The sequence below is a fragment of the Eptesicus fuscus genome, chromosome 7, assembly GCF_027574615.1.
Source record: "Eptesicus fuscus isolate TK198812 chromosome 7, DD_ASM_mEF_20220401, whole genome shotgun sequence".
Taxonomy (NCBI): Eukaryota; Metazoa; Chordata; class Mammalia; order Chiroptera; family Vespertilionidae; genus Eptesicus; species Eptesicus fuscus.
The window spans coordinates 46,747,110-46,769,424 of record NC_072479.1 but is presented as its reverse complement, the minus strand read 5'-3'; the positions used below and the strand labels follow the sequence as shown (position 1 = coordinate 46,769,424).

The following is a 22,315-nucleotide window of genomic DNA, read 5'->3' as shown; positions in this document are numbered from 1 at the left end:
TTATTATTTCAACTAAGATATGGCCTTAAGACTGTAAATATATTTTCCTGCCCTATTTCCTTGATTTTCTAAAACAAAATCAAACAAGACAAATTCTTACTTCTTGAAAATGAAAAATATATTCAGTATTTTGGTGAAATAAACTCTTAGTATTTAAGTATATTGTGGTTAATACACATTTTCTCTTTTTTATCTCTTTTTTTCATATAACTTAATAGTGATTTCATTTAAATGGATGTACTCATTACACAAATGATATTCATCTTTTTTTATTTTTTGCCTTATAGAAACTTCATAACTCAGGTATAGACTTAATTGTGAATTAAGTTACTTTTAATTGGAGAAGAAACTTTCAAATCCATCAGAATACTAGCTTTTAAAATGCAATTTAGGTAGAGTGAAAAAAACCTCAAAACTTTTATAAGATAATGTCAAAGCATAGTGTATATAATTGTTAATATTTTTCAGAGTCAGGGCAAGGGAGGAGTGGCCACAAAAAATGTAGACATTGCGCCAGAGTTCTCTGACCCTGTCACCACATATTTGGATTCAACAGAAAACCATTCCTAGATGAAATAATTTCCAATAGCTCTTCTGTGGCTTTTTTAAGATTTCATCAACCCTTATAATGTGACCAGAAAAATAATATCGGGGGATGTGTTAAAAGTTCATGTGGGGCTCCTGTGTGACCTCCATGTCCTTAGGGAGCAAGCCAGGGAAGCGCCTTTACCTTTCTCACAGTGAGGGCCATAGAATCCATCAGGGCACTCACAGACACGCCTCTCATTACAAAACCCTCCATTTCGGCACCCTCCTGGGCATTCAGCTTCACCAAAGAGAAAGAAACAAGATTAAGTGGACACCTTTGAAATCATGTTGGGTGAACTACAGCGAGCATGAAGAGGGAGTGGTCATTTTTCCACAGTGCACCAATGATCATGATTCATTGAATAACAATACTTCTACCCCTTTCTCTCTATACCACTTGGACTTCATCAAGTCGTCTTCAAAATAAGATTGTGTATCTCAATCTGACTTCGAACAGTAGGGGACTCATGGAAGAAGGCAAAGGAAGCCTTATTCTGCCATCATCCCCACTTATCAATCTACTGTACCTCTGTAACTTCATGCTGAAATGGAATGAATGACTGTGCTCTCAATATTCACTTTCAGAGGGTGGAATGACCTCTTGGTGCATCTTTACAGCATGGAAAGTTTCCAGAGCGTAAATTCTATGCTGGAAAAGTTTGTACCAGGATGGGAAAGGAGCCAGGCCTTCATGCTTAAATGGGCATCCAGAGTGTGGGGATGAGGTGCCTTTGCCTGGTGGAGATCGCTAGCATAATGGTGGCACCCTGTCCTCCATGGAAGTCAGCAGCACCAAGCTTTGGGCGGGGGGGTGGGGAGTGTTGCCTTGACAGGTGGCAGTTGCTGCTATGACTGCCAACCTTGCTATGAGGATCCAGAATAAGATAAGGGGGGAAGTCGTGACCATAGGTGAGATACCCCTGAGGACTCCCAAAGGTTGCACTGGACGAGGGGAAGGAGGGAGGTAGAAGGCAGGGCATTTTGAAGGAGGTATTAGAGTTCCTAAAATATGAGTGGGGTCAGGGCAGAGAAAGTCTTTCTAGGTACTGTTACTGGCCCCTGTGTGTATCACCGTCTCCTCCCATTGGTATGATTATAATTACACAAACACTTATCTACCTACCTACCTATAATTTTGACCCAAATCACACCTGGAAGCTTTATGAGCTTTCTCTTGAATCACCATCACTGATTACCTTGTTGACACGTTTTAAAGAAGATAGCATTCTGAGGCGTTTGTAGGATGGTGTTGCCTTCAGAATTCATTACAATCACATTCACTTCAAATGCTGCTACTCCGTCTTGTTTTCCAAGGCATGGGAAACCAACTTGAACAACTAAAAAAAAAGTAAGTATTGAGAAATTGTTTATCCATTCCCTTCCAGTTTCACAGAAATCCTGGTAAGAGAGACAAAGAGCAAGGCAATAATGTTCACATTTCATAATTTGACATCCTTGTACCTCCACTGAAGTAGGGAGTGCATTTTGATCATCTGGACATTCTCCACAGAACTTGTACATGATGCTGGGTGGAGAAAGAATGAATTACCCTACTAAAAATATCCTTGGGGATATTTTGTTTGTAGTCTGGCTTGTACTATCCCAAAAAGATTTTCTCTGAAAAGTAAAGGTACAAATAGGCAGCATAAATTAATTAGTCGGGGAGAAATTTTGTGGGTATCTTCACCAGCTTCCATATAATCCAAAAAACAACTAAAACTCAACATTTCAGAATCCATTAAATAAATCCCTATAAGCAATACCCCACTAATTTACTCTGTGTGCTTGAAAGTGACAAAGTATCTTCTTTGGAAATATTCTGTAAATCAGACTAGACTCCAATCACTGGACTGAGTTAATGAAGATAATATTTTCTCGGGCTATCCTATATAATAAAGAGGTAATATGCAAATTGACCATCACTCCAACACATAAGATGGCTGCCCCCATGTGGTCAAAGATGGCCGCCACAAGATCACCAGCAGGGGACAGCAGTTGGGGGCAACCAGGCCTACAGGGGAGGGCAGATGGGGGGGGGGGGACCCAGGCCAGCAGGGGAGGGCAGTTAGGGGCAACTGGGCCTGCAGGGGAGGGCAGTTAGGGGTGACCAGGCCTGCAGGGGAGGGCAGTTAGGGGTGACCAGGCCTGCAGGGGAGGGCAGTTAGGGGTGACCAGGCCAGCAGGGGAGGGCAGTTAGGGGCAATCAGGCTGGCAGGGGAGTGGTTAGGGGGTGATCAGGCTGGCAGGTAGAAGTGGTTAGGAGCAATCAGGCAGGCAAGCGGTTGGGAGCCAGCAGTCCTGGATTGTGAGAGCGATGTTGGATATTCCTTGAGGGGTCCCAGATTGGAGAGGGTGCAGGCTGGGCTGAGGGACCCTCCGCTCCATGCACAAATTTTGTGCACCGGGCCTCTAGTCCTATTTAATAAGCAGGGAATATGCTAATTGACCATCATGCCCCCCAGCCACCCAGGGCCAGCCCGAGGGACGACCAAAGGACTGAACAAGCAGGCTGCGTGGGGCAACCAGGCTGGCAGGGGTGTTAGTGAGGGACAACCAAACGACTGAACAAGCAGGCTGCATGGGGCGACCAGGCCAGCAGGGGGGCCATGAGGAATGACCAGGCCAGCAGAGGGGGCCATGAGGAGTGACCAGGCTGGCAGAGTGGGAAGTTGGTGGGGCGACCAGGCCAGCAGGATGTGCTGTTGGGGGCGACCAGGCTGGTAGGTGGGGGGAAGGGGAGGCAGTGAGGGGTGACTAGGCCAGTGCGGGGGGAGCAGTTGGGGGTGACCTAGCCAGCAGGGTGGGGCAGTTAGGGGTGACCATGCTGGCAGAGGGGGGTAATTGGGAGGCAACCAGGCCGGTGGGGGGGGGGCAGTTAGGGGTGACCAGGCCGGTGTGTGTGTGTGGGGGGTGCAGTTAGGAGCAACCAGGCCAGCAGGGAGGGGGAAGTTAGGGGTGACCAGGCCAGCGGGGGGGGGGGGGCAGTTAGGGGCAATCAGGCCGGCAGAGGGGGGCAGTTAGACCAGGCAGGCAGGCATGTGAGCAATTAGGAGCCAGCGGTCCAGGATTGTGAGAGGGATGTCCCAGATTGGAGAGGGTGCAGGCTGGGCTAAGGGGACCCCCTCCCCCATGCAAGAATTTCATGCACCAGGCCTCTAGTTGGTTAATATTAAGAAGTGCCCATATCTTGGGGAATCTAGAAGAGAGGTTGGTGTGATTAAAATAATCTCATGATAGTCTTATTTCTAATGGTTTAGGTTCCTAAAGAGGAGGCCACTTCTACTTTGTGAATCTAGTCATCATTTATGGTGTGTATGTGCTGACTTAGGAACAAACGGTGCTGTACAGAGAGGGCGAGAAGGCCACCAATGGTGGGAATTGGCTCAAGTCACTGGCTGAGAGACTGATCATGTAAATTTCTAAAAGCCACTTGATTATCATAACACATCTACTGGGACTGATCTAGCTGATCCATTAGACTTTAGTTCTTCCTTAGAAATAGGAAAAAATATGGCTAAGAGATATACACATGAAATTTTGCTTCACTTTGTTTTTGTATGGCAGGTAATAGCTACTGCCAAGTTTGGGAAAGGTATACCAAGCCAAGAAAAATCCTTTCCCTTTAGAGTTTTCATAAGCCTTTCCCTTAGGTTTATAAGAAAAAATGAGCTGGAAATTGGTCTGCTCTTTTCCATACGGCACTGCACACAAGCTGTTCGTACAATCTTCTTAACGTGCTTTGGCAACCAACACTCCTCGCAAGGTTTTGGCATTGTCAGTGTTCATTACTGTGCCAATCTCAAAATAACATGGATTTCCAGTTCTCCTGAACCTTAAGATGCTAGCATTGCAAATAATCAGTTATGTGATGAAAAGGATATACAGATATTTCAACAGAAATAGAGAAAAAGCTAAAGGTGTGTCTGAAGTTCCAAAGTAAAATTGTCCCCATTGAAAGCCTTGGTTTCATAGAAACATGAACAGACTCTTAACCTCAGAGGGAGGGTGGGTGGGAAGAGGTCAGCCAATGAACTTGTATGCATATATGCATAACCTGTGGACACAGACAGTATGGTGGTGAGGCCGAGGGCGGGGGAGGCAGAAGCAGGCTGGAAGAGGTTAATGGGGAGAAAAGGAGGACTATGTAATACTTTCAACAATAAAGATAGGAAGGAAGGAGGGAGAGAGGAAGGGAAGGAGGGAGGGAGGAAGGGAAGCCTTGGTTTAATGAAATCTTATATATGAAAACGCCAGTTTACAAAACACAAAAATCCATTGTGGGTATTTCCAGTTCAGAGGGAAGCAAAGGAGCTTATGAAGGATTTCTTTCACCTGTTAACTCTGTTATAATTTTCACTTTGTTCAATTATAAACTTTTATTTATCTTTCTCATGAATATTTTGGCTTGCTTATTATTATTATTAATTAAATTTATTGGGATAACATTGGCTAATAAAGTTACATAGGTTTCAAGTGTACACTTCTATAATACATCATTTGTATAGTACATTGTGTACCCACCACCAAAGTCAAATCTTCCATCACCATCCACTAGCTTTAGCTCAGCAGATCCTTTGAGTCAAGTCTATTCTCATGAATCCTCAGCATGAATAGGTAGGCCAATAATTGCCTCAGGGTAAAAAAAGGGGGGGTGGAAGAACCTGAAAGGATACTTAAAGATAGAACTTTTAAAAATTATTGTCTTTCTTTTCACCAAGCAACCTACAGGGCTGCTTAAAGATAGAACTTTTAGAATCTTCCTCACCACGTGTCATTATCCACACTATTATGTTCCGGGTGTATCTTTTTCCTGGACCTTATTCAGCCTCCACTTTGCAGCCCTCCCAATTCTTTCAAAGAGGCTTTCAAGTTTTATTTTAGCTTTCAGAATATTGGTATGCAAGAGATGTTTGTAAGTAAATGCTTCGTTTCTGTTTATCAGCATTGTTAAGAACTGCTAGTTTGTCCATATTTTCAGATGTGCTAAAAGTAAACCATTTTCAAATCTGGTTAAGGTATGATTGCATGTTCACACGCTCCCATCATCTGAGGGTGCTTCTAGAAGGTTTGGAGTGCTCGCGTGAAAGTGTGTGGTTTGCTAACCTGGCTTCTAAGTCCGTCAAAGTGAAGAGATGCACAGAGAGCTCCGGCCTGGGGTTCTAAAACATATGGCTCTGAATCATCCCAGGGGAGAAAAACCAGGATGTAAAATCCAATAGAAACTTCAAGGAGAAAAACACCATAACTAACTTTCTTTAGGGTTTTCAAGATGAATTTTCCCTCTAAATGGTTAAATACAGGTTTGAGTCAAAATACATACCAATTCATTGAACAGATGAAGCTTTACTGAGTAATTACTATGTGCCAGTCACTGTTCTAAACACTGAGGATACTTTAGTGGGAAAGACAAATGAAAACCCCTGCTCTTTTCGGTGATTATGTTTCAGTGATTTATTTTGAAGACATTTTGTGATAGTAAAATATTTTAATCATTTAAAAAATCTAGAAAAATCTCCATTCATTCATAGACACTTAGGTTTCTATGGCTTGGCTATTGTAAATAATGCTACTATAAACATGTGGGTGTAGATACCTTTTTGAGTTAATGTTTTCATTTCCTTTGGGTATTTCCTAGAAGTCAAATTGCTGGTTCCTATAGTATTTTATTTTTTTATTTTTGAGGAACCTCCATACTGTTTTTGCCCAGTAGCTGTACCAAATTACATTCCCACCAACAGGGCAGAAATGAGCCCTTTCTCCACATCCATGCCATCATTTGTTGTCTCTTGTCTTTCAATAATAGCCATTCTAACAGGCATGAGGTGATGTCTCATTGTTGTTGTTTTTTTAATCTTTATTGTTGAAAGTACTAGTATTACAGATGTCCCCCTCTTTTTCCACCTTGACTCTCTCTACCCAGCACCTCCCCCTCCCAGGCTTTTACCACACTATTGTATATATGCATGTAAGTTCCCTGGTTAATCTCTCCCCACCCACCCACTCCCCACCCCTGCCTGCCTTCTGAGATTTGTGAGTCTGTACCATGCTTCTGTGTCTCTGGATCTATTTTGTTCATCAGTTTATTTGGTCCATAAAATTCCACATATGAGTGAGATCATGTGAGACTTCTCTTCCTCTGACTGGGTTATTTTGCTTTCATTGTGGTTTTAATTTGCATTCACCTAATGACTCATAATGTTGAGCATCTTTTCATGTACCTGTTGGCCTTTCATATATCTTCTTTGGAGAAATGTCTACTCAGGTTCTTGGCATTTTTAAATTATTTTCTTTCTGCTATTGAATTGTATGAGTTCTTTATATATTTTGGATATTAAACCTTATCAGGTATATGGTTTGCCAATACTTATTCCTATGCCATAGGTTTTCTTTTCACTTTGTTGATTGTTTCCTTTGCTATGCAGAAGCTTTTTAGTTTGATGTAGTCCCACTTATTTATTGTTTATATTTTTGCTTGTGTTTTAGGTGTCATATCCAAAAAGTTACTACCAAGACCTATGTCAAGGAGCTTTATGCTTGTGTTTTCTTCTAGGAGTTTCATGGTTTTAGGTTGTACATTTAAGTCTTTAATCCATTTTGAGTTCCTTTTTGTGAGTGGTGGATATGTTAGCCTCATCTCAGCAAATGACTCTACCCAGACTAGATCACTTTCAGTTCCCAAAGATGTGGCCCACGCCCTCAGGGCCCTGACTGCACACCCACCTGCTGCGTGGAGTGCTCTTTCTCCTCTTTTCTGTCCTTCCACTCACCTTTCAAGATGCAAATTAAACTGCACCTGCTCTCTGTAGCCTTTCCAAACACCCCCTGCCTATGTCATTTCACTTACCTATTTCACAAACACCTCTCTCCATGATTGCATGATTTAGTTACACGGCATGATAACTATTAAATCATGACATCATGATTTAGTTATGATTCTGCATCCTTTGCTAGATCTGAGATTTTCAAAGGCAAGGACCATATCTTATTTGTGATCTAAGCATCAAGTATTTGTCTGTCACAACCTAGGCATTGACAGACACAAAGATATACCTCATGGGAGACACACCAATATACCTTTAGACACACAGGCATACACTTGCACATATACACATGCACACTCACACTACACAGAAAAGAGACAAGAATTCACCATAGACAGTGGGAGATATAGGTGATAGGATATTAACAACATGCACCCTGAAAAACACATGTACAAAGAGAAAGAGACATTGAAAGCAGAAAAAGCATAGTCTCCACTTCCAAAGAACAGTAGAAATGTGAAAATTACGTTGTGCTTTTACAACAATAATGAATAGAGAGCCATTTTTACCAAAAGCTAGATGAAATTAGACCAGATGCTGTAAAATCCAATGTGGTCTAGGTTGTATAATTGAAACTGAGGTAAATTAAAACAACTCAGAAAAACTAAAGCAGATTGAACATAACTCACATGGCGTTCAAGTACACACTGATGCGCGATTGATTGCATATAAACAACCTCTTCTACAGAAGTAAACAACAAATGTGTTCTGACGAAATACCTCTTCCACGCTGAGATGAGCATGGTGCTCAAGCAGCCTCAGCCTCCAGTCACCGGAGCCACTGCCCTCACAAGGGAGAAGGTGAGAAAGGGGGGAGAGAGCTCGTTCTCGGCACTACGTGATTATACGCTGCTCCGGGATTATAAACCATCCACACAAACAGTCCTCAGTGCTCGGAGCTGTGCTGACAGCCATTCGTTCTCTCAGCAAACACTGAGCACCTCCTCTGGACTTCACTTTCTGCTAAGGACTGGGGCACCAAGAAGATGGCCCTCCCAGCCTCAGCACCTATTTAAAAGTTTCTAGACATTGGATTCCTGAAAGTCTTGATTGAGAAACACCACTGCTCTCTTGGTTTCCTGGTATGACACAGACGGAGTGTTCAAAGAGGCAAAGCCTGGGCTTTATGGAAACTTTATGTTTTTTGTTATCCAACTCCGTTATTTTACGGAACCACCCTGCAGTTTGTATTTCCTGTTTTTGATCCCTGCAGATGCCAGAGGCAGGCACTTCATAACTGTTAAAGATCAAGAGTTTTCTTTTTCAATGGGTAGGCATATAAGGAATCAGTGGGATAAAAGAATGGCTTAGCAGCTTGGGGGTATAAAATAGGCCAGTAGAATAATGAACACTACCTGAATGCTTAGGAGCAAAGACACACTGATTTGGTTACTTTTTAATAATTCAAGGTACCCTCACTGCTCCTACTGTGGGGACTGAGCTAATGAGGCTAATGAATAACTGCCCTGCAATGGACTGAAATTCCCATAAACTTCTTGCACCTGCATTTTTTGCAAACAAATCCTACATCTGCCTCCAAAACCTATTGTGTGGGGGAGTTGTACATGCAAAGTGTGTGTGGGGGTGCGTGGGGTGTGTGAGTGTGTGTGTGTGTGCACAAGTCACCTGGTCCTGGAAGGCTTGTTCTTTTTCAAGTCTCCTTGTCCAAAGCATCATCCATTTTTCCCCCTCTAAATTTTATTACGTATAAAGATTCTAAATTATTAGAACATGATGTTGTATCTAAACATGATCTATTAAAATCGTCTCACATCATATGTTCAAATTCTTATTGTTTCAATATCCTAAGAAGCAGAATTTCAGTAAGCTTTTTTTACTACAAAAAGTGAATAAAGCTGGGACGATTTAAGATTCAAGCATTAAATTATAAATTCAAAAAATTAAGACTTATTGGAATTGAGCAGGTATAACTGTGTAATTAATGTAATTATGCATTTTAGGCCTGGCTGGCGTAGCTCAGTGGTTGAGCATTGACCCATGAACCAGGAGGTCATGGTTTGATTCCCAGGGCACATGCCTGGGTTGCAGGCTCCATCCCCAGTTGGGGACATGCAGGAAGCAACTGATCAATGATTATCATCATTGATGTTTCTATCTCTCTACCCCTCTCTGAAATCAATAAAAATAAATTTAAAAAAATAAAAAAATAACATGATATGAGACACGTGACATGGTCATATTCCAGAACTTGGTGACCAGAGGGTCTTCTGTGTCTCCATGATATAGTAAAGCCCCAGAAATGCCATTTGAGTGGAATTAGGATATCCCTGTCTCTGGGATGGGATATCCCTGTCCCTACAGCCTTATATCACAGGCTAATGAATCTCCAGAACCCAAGGCCTCATTCATTCAAATGGGCTTTTGAGAACCTCAAGCCCATTAGATTGGAAGCAGATCCTCTGGGTGGGCTGCTAGTCACACTGCAGCACTAGGATGACCCAAGAGAAACACAAATTCACTCTTCCTGTCTACACTCACACTGGCACTATGCCAGAAAATTAGGAAGGCTCTGTGCTCATTCAGTCCCCAGCTCTTATGCTGGGATATGGCAGTACTGAGCCATTGGAAATAGTAGATAACTGTAAACCGATTTCCTGATTATTTAATAGATTTAAATTAGTTCCTAATGAGATCTTCATTTGACATCTGACAAAATTAATCTAACATCTCTCTAGAAGAAGATTAATTTAAAAAAAGAGGTTATGTTACCAATTATTTAAAAAATATTATAAAACTACAAATAATACCATATTAGAACAAACAGTATGCTCTAAAACAACCCCTATGTATAAAAGAAGTTAATCCTATATAATAGGGGCGACCATGTCGGCAGGGGGGTTAGTGAGGGATGACCAAATGACTGAACAGCAGGCTGCGTGGGGTGACCAGGATGGCGGGAGGGCCGTGAGGGGCAACCAGGCTGGTAGGGGGGCAGTTGGGGGTGACCAGGCCAGCAGGGAGGCAGTTGGGGGCAACCAGGCCAGTGGGGGGGGGGGCAGTTAGGGGCAGTCAGGCTGGCAGAGGGGGGCAGTTGGGGGTGACCAGGCCAGCAGGGGGGGGCAGTTAGGGGCGACCAGGCCAGCGGGGGGGGGGGGGCAGTTAGGGGCAACCAGGCCAGCAGCAGGGGGCAGTTAAGGGCGATCAGGCCGGCACGCAGAGGCAATGAGGGGCGATCAGGCTGGCAGGGAGGGGCAGTGAGGGGCGACTAGGTCAGAGGGGGGGAGGGGGGCATTTGAGGGCAACCAGGCAGGCAGGCAGGTGAGCGATTAGGAGCCAGCAGTCCAGGATTGTGAGAGGGATGTCCGACTGCCGGTTTAGGCCCGATCCTCAGGCCTAAACCGGCAGTCGGACATCCCCCAAGGGGTCCCAGATTGGAGAGGGTGCAGGCTGGGCTGAGGGGACCCCCCCCCATGCATGAATTCCGTGCACTGGGCCTCTAGTATGAAATAAAGAGCATATCATGAATTGATTCAACATCTCAAATTGGTAAAGTTGATGACTCAGAAAAATAATTCAGGTGACAGCCTTACCATTTGCCAAAATAAATTTATATAAAACATTAGAAGCATCTCTAAGTTATCACTTACCTGTTCTTTAGAAGAGGAATTAATTTCCAAGCATAAAAGTAATTTTAAAAATCACAAAGAAAAGGTAGGTTTGACCACATAGAGTTTTAAAGACCCTGCAAACTCCACCTCCCTCAAAAAATATAAAAATAATATATTAAATAAGAATTACGCTAATTTGAAAGAATATACACACCCTACTATGTTCATTGTAGTGTTATTTACAATAGCCACGCTATGGAAGGAATCCAAGTGTCCATCAGTAGATGAATGGATAAAAAAAGCTGTGGTACACATTTACACAATGGGATACTACTCAGCCATAAAAAAAAGAAGGATCTCTTTATGACAGCAGAGGAACCTGGAGATGATTATGCTAAGTGAAATAAGCCAGTCAGAGAAAGACAAGTGTCATATGATCTCACTCATGTGGAATCAAATGAACAAAATAAACAGCCTGGCCAGTGTTGCTCAGTGGTTGAGTGTCAATCTATGAACCAAGAGGTCACGGTTCGATTCCAGGCCAGGGCACATGCCCGGGTTGCAGGCTTGATCCCCAGTGTGGGGTGTGCAGGAGGCAGCCAATCAATGATTCTCTCTCATTATTGATGTTTCTATTCTCTCCCTCTCCCTTCCTCTCTGAAATCAATAAAAAATGTATTTAAACAAACTAACAAACAAAATAGAGACAGATTTATAGATAGAGAACAGACTGACAGGTGTCATAGGGGAGGGGCATGGTGAAAAAAGGTGAAGGGATTAAGAAAAAAACCCTCATAGACAAAGATAACAGTATGGTGATTACCAGAGGGAAAAGGGGAGATAAATGGTGATGAAAGGAGACATGATTTGAGTTGGTGAACACACAATACAATATACAGATGATGTATTGTAGAATTGTACACCTGAAACCTATATAATTTTATTAACCAATGTCACTCCAATCAATACATTCAGTAAAAAAGAAAAGAATTGCATTAAAGGGTAAATATATTTAACATATAGGGAGCTTTGCAAATCAATAAGAACACTATTATTTCAGTGTAAAAATGAGGATGGTACACAGACATTTTACATTGTCTAATAGATAAAAGTAAATGTTCTACCTCAATAGAAATTTTAAAAAGTCAAATTAAAAGAACACTGAGAAACCACTTTTCACTTTTTTAAGTCAGCCAAGCAGTTAAGATGATTAATAACCCATGTTGAGAGGTTACACACAGTAAGCCAGGCACTCTCCCACGCTGCTAGCCAGGGTACAAATGGGGGCAATCTTGGTGGCAAGTAATTGCATTTTGACAATTTGTTCTAAGAGTCTTTTAAAAAGTGCATAGTTCATATCCTTTGACATAATAATTCGACTTCTAAGAATCTATTTTACCAAAATAATGAGATGAGCACCAAGATTTTGACACACACATTAATCAACAAGTATTTTCTGAATGCCCGCTCTGTGCTGGGCCGTGTTGGCAATTGCAGTGAATAAAACACAGAACTCCTGCCCAGTGACTGCTACTTAAAAAGGATGTGTATTGTGATATTTCTAGATTCAGACCCTGATAACAATCTAAGTAGCACACAATAAAGGAATGAGTAAATAAATCATGTCAGGTTCATAAAATGGAATATTATAAGGGTATTAAAAACAACTTTTGGAAAAATCTATGAAACAGGAAAATGCTTATGTTAAAATGTTAAAAGAAAAAAAAGTATTGATGCAAAACCAAAGTTATATAATTTTACCACAACTATGAAAAATATGCTCATAGAAAAAAGACAGGAAGAAAATATTTGAACATGTTAACATAAGTGATCTGTATTTTTCTAAAAGTCATAAAACCTGGGCTCTAGTCTCGGCTTCATTGCTTATTACCAATATATGACTTTGAGAAAGTCAATTAAACCTCATAAACCTTCATTTTCTAATTTGTAAAATGGAGCTGTGATTCTGGCCTTGACTGCCTCCCAGAACTCAAATTAGATAATGCATGAATGGGTACTTTGCAAACTAAAAGCTCTAACTAAATATCACATACTTTTATTTTCTTAGCAAAGAAGAATGATTAGATCTGAAAGACTAAAACCCTTTCTTCCCCTTTTTTCATATGGAAAATTCCTATTTAATACAGTAGTCCACCCTTACTGTGAGGGAGATGTTCCAAGACCCCCAGTGGATGCCTGAAACCACAGACAGTACCAAACCCTATACTGTTTTTCACTACACATACATACCTATGATAAAGTTTAATTTATAAATTAGGCACAGTAAGAGGTTAACAATAAGAAATATAATACAATAGAACAATTCTAATAATACTAGCAGCCTGGTGTACCAATTCATGCACCAGTGGGGTCCCTCGGCCTGGCCTGCAGGATCGGGCCAAAACTGGCTCTTCAACATCCCCTGAGGGTTCCCAGATTGCGAGAGGGTGCAGGCCAGTCCAAGGGACCCCACCAGCACACGATTGGGGCCGGGGAGGGACACAGGAGGTTGCTCAGTCCCAAGCGGCTGGACCCCAGCAGCAAGCTAACCTACTAGTCAGAGCATCTGCCCCTTGGTGGTCAGTGCAAGTTAGAGCGAGCAGTTGAGCAGCCTTAACATATCATTAGCATATTATGCTTTGATTGGTTGAACAGCCTACTGGATGACTGGACACTGAGCATATTGGGGTTTTATTATATAGGATACTGCAATAAGCGTTATGTAAATGTGGTCTCTCTGAAAAATAACTTACTGTACTATATTCACCTTTTCACTTAAAGGAAGCACTTTGGTGTCTCTTTGGCATATTCAAATTGCCAGCATCACTATTATTTTGCTTTGGGGCCCTTATTGAGTAACATAAGGGTTACTTAAACACAAGCCCTGTGATAGTCTGATACCTGAGATGGGTGGGTAGCATATACAGCATGGATGTGCTGGACAAAAGGATAATTCACGTTGTGGGCTGGACAGAGGGGTGGCGTGAGTTTCATCACACTACTCAGAACAGTGCACGATTTAAAATTTATAAATTGTTTATTTCTGGAATTTTCCATTTAGTATTTTTGGGCCACAATTATCCAAGGGTAACTGAAACCACAGAGAGTGAAACTGCAGATAAGGGGGGAACTACTGTACAATGCTCACTTTGCAGTTTTTCTTCATTTACCCCATTGGCCCCCAGTCACTCACTTTCCATCTTTGCCACATTTCTGTGCATTACGATAATCCACACTCACTGGCCAGATATATCTCACCTGGCAACTTTCTTATTTTTAATCTGGAAATATATGAGCTGGGACTACCTAAAGTTTTTTAGGAATTTACAAAACTGCCATTTCTTCACTCCCATCCTTATTTTTTGCCCAAAGGATATACTAGTAAAGACATAACAACTGAGCTGCCCTAAAATCAAGTAATCTCTTCAGGAAAATATTCCATAATCCCTCTAATGGGTGGTATCTGTCTCTTAAATATTATTCCCGTCATCATTACATTTTAAGGGTAAACCTTTCTCTGAGGCAAAGACCACCCACCTGAGGCCTTGTGAGGCACTGTTCCCAGCAGAGGGACATTGACGGTTGGATCTGCCATGATGCCTTTATCCAGGGAGCGCAAGGACAAGAATTCATAGAAGTATTCTGCCTACAAAAAAAGGCATGACAGTCAGCACCATGGAAACCACAGAGAGTGAGAAGGCATTTCTCAACTCATCCCTTTGAGGGAGAGTGACATTTTCACTACAGGACCTCTGGAGCACATAACCACTTAAAATTGTGTATCATGAATTACTTCTCCCAGCTACACTTCCCTTACACTTTACTGATAATGTTTATCACTTAACATTTTGTTCCAAAACATATTTTAGTTGGTTTTATGAACAGATTGAGTGCTGGATGCACTAATATTTAATAACTTTGGATTATTTATATTGCCAGGTACAATAATAACAACTAGCGACAATGATACAACAAACGTCCATGTATGCATACCATGTGCCAAGACTTATTCTAAACATTTGTATTAACAGTACATATAACAATGGAAAAGAATTGCATGGATGGAGTGCAAACACTCTGGGGAAAAAAAGTATTTCAGTGGCTATACTGTTTCCAATAACCTCTAATAAGTTATCATTTGCTGCTCCATAATTATATATACTCTAGCTTTATCACATTCTAAATTAAATCTATGTTTATATGGCTGGTATATTTAAAATTACAATTATAAAAACAATTTCAATAAGTTTTAAAAACTATGTAATGGGGTGACATTTATTAATAAGATTATATAAGTTTCAAGTGTATGATTCTATAAATACATCATCTGTATATTACCTGTGTGCTCACCACCCAAAGTGACCATATATCTGACCCCCTTAACCTTCACCCTCCCCTCAGCCCCCTTCCCCTCTGGTAACCTTCATACTGTTGTCTGTGTCTATGAACTTTTTGTTTTGTCTGTTCATTTGTTGCTTTCTGTTTTATATCCCACATGAGTGAAATCATATGGCTCTTGTCCTTTTCCATCTGACTTATTTCGCTTAGCATGGTATTCTCAAGAGGAATCCATATTGTTGCAAATGGAAGTATTTCATTTTTTCTTATGGCTGAGTAGTATTCCAGTGTATATTTGTACCCAGTAATTTATAAAAATGATTTTATGTGTTAATAAGAAAAGGGATGAAAAATTAGATAGAGATTAAAACAATGATAGTGTAGGATAACTTTTTTTCCTTGTCTCTTTCAAATTTTTTACATGTAGTTCCATACCTTTTATAGTGAAATAAATACATTTATTTAAAAGCAAACATTAATCATGTACTCATCTGATCATCGATGAAATATTCTTCTTGGACTTCTTTTTAGTGTGGCTGTGCTCACATAACAATCTCATTTAAAACTTTTGCATGTCTCCTTGAAAGTGTGCTTCAAGAAAACAATACTCACTTAAAAAAATATTTATTGTTGAAAGTATTTACATATGTCCCCTTTCTCCCCTCATTGACCCCTTCTAGCCTACCCCAACCCTTCACTCACTATTAAAGTAGCTTCTGAATGTCTATTCCAGAAACTGTTGATGATGTTCAAAGAATGTGGAACTGAAAGAATTCAGTTCTCAGAGTCCAGAAGAGCAGCGATTTTCAACCTTTCTCATATCATAGCACATAAACTACTAAAATTCTGCAGCACACCAAAAAATATATTTTTTGCCAACCTGGCAAAAAAGGGTATAATTTTAATTTATTCACACCAGACAGCTATTGTTGTGCTGGCTGTTGCCATCTTTTTATATGACATAAATAAAATGGTATCATAAATTACATCTCCCAGCTACACTTCCCTTTACACTTTACTGATAATGTTTGGGGTCAAAGAAAATCTAACTTCTATGCCAAAGAGAACAGAGCCAGCCTTAAAGTTTGGGAACAAGTTTCACAAATTCTAGGGAAAAGAGGTCAGTGCCTCTGACTAAATAGATACTGCATGTTTTAAAAATTCTTTCAGCACACCAGTGTGTGCGGCACACCGGCTGAAAATCACTGCATAGAGCATCTGGGTCTCCTGTTGTAGCTTTTGAGTATGGCCACATTAAGGAGGCTGAGAAGCATGGAACCCACTGTATTCAGTATCAGGGAGTTGGCATGACCATTCAACATGATGCACTTAGGCTTGATGGACCTCTCTGGACAGCCAATACTCTGATCTTATCAACAACAAATTTCACACTACAGAGGCTTTAGGGTGATTTCTTTGAGAATCAGTCTATGTTATGGTTTTTCTCCTGCAGTTCTAAGACTGTATCACAGGTCAAGAACTGATTCAAACAATTTCTTACTTGGATCTTATCAGCAAAGGCATTTGCCAGAGTCAACATTTTTGTTTGTTTGTCTCGTAGAAGATGATAGTGTTTCATAATCTCTGAAATATATAATTTTCTTTATACTTAGCATATTTTTTAAAAAGTGGTTTGCTTGTGTATTGTTTTCATTGCCTTATTAAGAATTCCAACTTGAAAACCACTTAGAGATTGACTAACCCTTTGTCTCTGATTTTGACACTGATTTCTTTTAAAGTTTCACTTTGTCATTATAAAGAGATCTACCAAAACCACCAATACCATATAAATATTTCCATAGACAATCATCACCATGAGGCAGAGATGAAATATATTACTCATTTAACTTAAAATTTTAAATATTTCCCTCAATGTTACAGAAAATGGTTGATGAAATAAGCAATAGATTTGTAATGTCATATTCTAACTTCTAGACAGGACTCTCTGTTTTCACTTTGTTTATAATATAATAAATATTCTTAGTCCCAAACCTCTTCACTGGAAAAACTATTTGGGGGTCAAAGAAAACCTAACTTCTATGCCAAAGAGAACAGAGAGCCAGCCTTAAAGTTTGGGAACAAGTTTCACAAATGGTAGATTTACTACTTAGATAAAAGGAAGTCAGAGCAGGAACTGTAATAGGGAGGTGGCATATTGGAGAGCATGCAAACCTCTATTAGGAAAAAGTACATTTTGTTTCATTCAATGACACTGGTGGGAACTCAGGTAGAGGCGTGGAGAGTGCTCATTTGGGAAACACATGAAAGACTGCCTTGTATTCAAACAAAGAATGGGCCTGTTCAGGAGAATAATTCACTTCGAAATTAAATTGCTGAAAAATCATGCTGGCCTGGTTTGCATGCAGTAAATTTTCTTTTCATGAAGAAGTATAAAAGGCACACAAACTTTATCAAGAGAGGAGTGCTGGAGGCCATTTAACTTGCTCCTAAGAGACTTGGCTGAATATTGGGGTTGTTCCTTTCAGAAGTGATGAAGATATCATTTAAACAGCAAAATGGGACAACTCATACGGCCTTCATTCTGGCGCGCTTTCTTTGGGTAGACAAAGAGAACAGAGAATTGCATTAACCATTGGGAGGAATGGAGAAAACCCAGTATTTCTTTTCCACCTTTGAAGTTCTGGGTTTATGGTGTATATTTAATCTAATAAGCACAATAATTGCAGGATCCTCCGAGTTAAGAATCAAAGGTTCTTCATAAAACCATGAAGGCTCTCAAAGAGGCGCTCAAACCTCTTTTAATTTCATATATCCTGATGCTGAGCTAAGTGCTCATGGGAAAACACCAAAACAATTTGTCCCAAATAAACTTTTTGTCCCCCCAAAAAACATTTGTCCCAAAGAAACTTTCAGGTGGTTTAGAGATACAAAACATAGAGATGCCTTAAGGTTTAAAACTTTAGAACTAATTTTTGTTGAGTCACTATTCATTTCATTCTCACAGCAGCCTACTATTTTTTATAGCATAGATGTATGTCCAGATTAGCAGCACAGGGAGTTTGAGAATTATTAAAGGGTTATGGAATAGCTCCTACAATGTGTGTGAAAGGCAAGAAGAAATCTACCGAAATGATGAAGAGAGGAAAATAGTTCAATGTGAAAGTCTCAAACGTATAAGCATGCCCAATGCTTAAAATAACCTGACGCCTGAATGTCTAGACCAGAAATTTTCAGATCTCACATTCTCCCTCGGCATTCTTCTTGTCACCTCTCTGTAAAACTTCGTCCTTCAAACTCAAAACTCATTCTCCTTGGATTCTGTGACACTCTGCTGACTCTCCTCCCAGGTCCCAAGTTTCCGACATTTCCTCATTAACTCTCCACCTCTCAGCACTTGATCACAGAAAATCGCTAAGACTTGGGCCTCAGCTCTTCTCTCTTTATATTCTGTCATAAAATTCATGCACTCTCACAAATGGAACTATTTCCTTTCGGGCAATGATGCTCGATGTGAACCATTGGCACTGCCTCATGGCCATGCTTGCCGCGTGGAGTCTAATTATTGTCATCCCAAACCAGCTTCCCCTCCTGATTTCTTTATGTCTGTCAAGAGTATTATCGTCTTTCCTATCACAAAGGTACTGAACCTCAGACTTGTCATTGTTCTTGCCTCTACCTCATCTCCCGATAGCCAGACATCAAAATTTTATCCTTTCTCATTATCTATCTTTTGATTCTGTCCCTTCCTTTCATTCCCACTGCTTCCATCTTAACCCAGCCTTTATTTCTTCATTGGCATTATCATAACATTTTCTGAAATATCTATCTTGCTTTCCTCTTTAACATATCTGCCATAATATAAACCAATATATCTAGTTAAAACATAACTTTTGCCATGTCATAATCCTTTCCTGTCTCCCTTATCTCCAAGATAAGGCCTTTGGCCTAAGTGTCCTCCAAATTTTATTTATTTATTTTTTTACTTTAATTTATCAATTACAGTTTACTTTCAATATTATTTTGTATTGGTTTCAGGTGTGCAACATAGTGGTTAGAGACAATCATTGTTTTTTCCGATATTTCCAGTACCCACCTGGCACCATACATGGTTATTACAATATTATTGACTATATTCCCTAAGCTGTATTTTACATCCCTGTAACCATTTGTAACTACCAATCTGTACTTCTCAATTTCTTCACCTCTTTCACCCAGTTCCCCATCTCCTCTCCCCTCTGGCAACCACAAGTCCACTCTCGGTGTCTGAGTCTGTTTCAATTGCGTTTGTTTGCTTATTTTGTTCTTTAGATTACTACTCTCCAACAGGGGTCTTCTGCAACTCACCTGGCCTGCTCTGACTATAACATAGCCATGTTCTCTATCCTAGTGTTTTCATCTGTACTGACCGGTGATAGGACTTAAATCAGCTCAGCCTTAAACATATACCACCATGCATTATTATTAAACTTTTCACAGGTATAGGTCATGTATCATCATATACATTTTGAATTATTGGTGGTTAAGGATGAGGCTGCATTTTTTCCCAACATTCTATCGGCAGTCATGCAGCATTGTGCTCAAGCAAGGTATTTAATAAGTATCTGCTGGATGAATGAATGATCTACTGAGAAGCATCCAGATGCATAAGCCAGGGCATCCCTGAACACATTGTTGTGATGAAATAGCATTAGCCTCTGGTTCCACTGACAAGCAGCAGCTTTTCTATTCTGGCAATTGCTAAATTACTTGTATGGGTCAAAAGATTATCTTTTTACATATATATTGAACTTATTGGGATGATATTGGTTAGAAACCATACAGGTTTCAAGTGTACAACTCTATAACACATCATCTGAATGCTTCATCATGTGTTCACCACCCTAAGTCAAGTCTCTTTCTGTCACCATTTATTCACCCTTTACCCTCTTTCACCTCCCCCAGCCCCTTTCCCTCTGGTAATCACCATACTGTTGTCTGTATCTATGTGTGTGTTTTTATTAATCCCTTCATCTTTTTCACCCAGTCCCCCTAAACCGCCTCCTTTCTGACAGCTGTCAGTCTATTCTATGTATCTATGGCTCTATTTTGTTTGTTAGCTTATTTTGTTCATTAGATTCCACATGTAAGTAAAATCATATGGTATTTGTCTTTCTCTGACTGGCTTATTTCACTTAGCATAATACCCTCCTGGTGCCTCCATGTTGTAACAAAAGGTAAGATTTCCTTCTTTTTCATAGCCTGGTAGTATTCCATTGTGTAAATGTGCCACAGCTTTTTTTATCCACTCGTCTACTGTTGGGCACTTGGGTCCAGATCTTGGCTATTGTAAATAATGCTGCAACGAAGAACATAGGGGTTCATATATTCTTTCTGATTGGTGTTTTGGGATTCTTAGGATACATTCCCAGAAGTGGAATTGCTGGGTCATAAGGCAGTTCCATCTCTTTTACTTTGCTGTATGGCTAGTCACCACAGCATACATAGAGAACATTTTTGAAAAAAAATAGCAATCGAAGGAACATTGACATTTGATATCCAGCCAATCTGTGTGTAGTTTATAATTGTTTTATACTTGTTATGGGACAAAACCTAGGCAATGGGGCCCCCAGAAAGAATGTGAGCAGATAGTGCAAACAAGGCCCAGTTCTGAAACATGACTTTGTCCAATGCTCTTCATTACCCATGAGTCTCCTTCCAAAAGTTACATATATTGTGATTTATGTAATTGATTTAATTTTAAAAGTTTATGTTTTGTAAAACTGTGTAAGTTTTGCCTTCTATAAATTACAATATTTAATTACAACATCACGCGGAAACTGAAATATCAACGATAACTTTTTTCCTGACTTCTTTGAAACTGGCTCTAAGAAGAACTTGTTTCAGAAGCAAAAAGGAACAGTCCCTTCTCTTGCAGAGTAGTTAATCTTTTCACTGGTCTTGGCTTAAATTGACATTTAAATGAACATTGCTTAAAGAGACAATCTCAATCTGTCCTAGTAATCATCTTTATACACATTAGACCAGTCAGAGGGCTGGGTGGAGGGAGTAAAGTTATTGGAATATAATGGTAATGTTAAAACTGAAAGTCCAAGTAAACACATCCAGGATGAGAGTTTTGTAAACTAAAACTGGCAGGAGATCACACAGTTTGGCTTCACATAAATCTGAAATATCTAAAACATTTCCATTTTTTTCCTCCTACGGTTTGGAATCACCATTGCTCATGCAAACCAGAAACAGACCAGGATATCTGACAAATCACTGGCTAGTCACTCTCTTTTAAGATATGAAACAATGTATTCATATTAGATATGAATTCAAAATTAGATAAAACCCAAAGCTACAGTGTTTTATTTGTTAATGCTGAGGGAGAGGTAAAAAAGAAAATAGAAAACCAGAGCATTGGGAAATGGAAAAGTTTTATTTTTACATTCTTAAAGACTCGGGGGGGGGGGGCCAGCGGGGGGGGAGGGAAGGTCTATCAGTATAAACACAAAGTAAGCTCTAAACAAAATAGAGTCCCCATTCAGCACAATGCTTTCCATGGAAAGGGCAATGTAGGCAGCAGTGGGGCTTCTGAAAACTTCATTCCTCATTATTTCTCAAGGTTTCTGGGACAGTGGCTCCTCCTCACAGTAAGCCTGCCCTAATTCAAGCATTTCACAGTTATGGGTCAATGCCAACCTAACAACTGGGCACCGAGAAGAATGATAGTCAGTATTGGGCAATCATGGGTGGGGTAATGTAAGGGACCAAGGAGAAAAGGGTTCATTACAAGTGGCACAGCTGGGGACAATCCAACTAGAAGGTGTGGGAAAAGAAACAGTGTGGAGGCTCTTGGGAGCACGGCTCTAAGTTCTTCTGGATACTAAGATGGAATAATTACTGAAAAATATGAATGAGCTAATGAATGCAGGTGTTCTGGAAGAGATGAGAGAGGAAGGTTTCATTTCTGAAAAAAGAAACAGGAATACCTTTTCTATTTTTTCTTGTCGTATCAAGATTTATCTTTGTTTTGTTTTTAAACGTGTTTTTATT

The 22,315-nt window shown here is 40.3% G+C and overlaps 1 protein-coding gene and 1 long non-coding RNA gene across 6 annotated transcripts in view; one reads left to right on the top strand and one right to left on the bottom strand.

The window, feature by feature from the left end:
- WIF1 (WNT inhibitory factor 1) overlaps positions 1-22,315 on the bottom strand; it is a 75,452-nt gene that overhangs the window by 17,053 nt on the left and 36,084 nt on the right. For both annotated transcript variants that reach the window (XM_008148753.3, XM_054718892.1), the window contains exons 3-5: positions 14,516-14,624; positions 1,785-1,925; positions 731-826 (exon numbers count right to left, since the gene is read on the bottom strand). In XM_008148753.3, coding sequence (XP_008146975.1) covers positions 731-826; positions 1,785-1,925; positions 14,516-14,624 — 346 coding nt within the window. The remainder of the gene's footprint in view (positions 1-730; positions 827-1,784; positions 1,926-14,515; positions 14,625-22,315) is intronic.
- The window catches only part of LOC114234157 (uncharacterized), a 168,275-nt gene that overhangs the window by 131,361 nt on the left and 14,599 nt on the right, over positions 1-22,315 (top strand). The window lies entirely within an intron of this gene.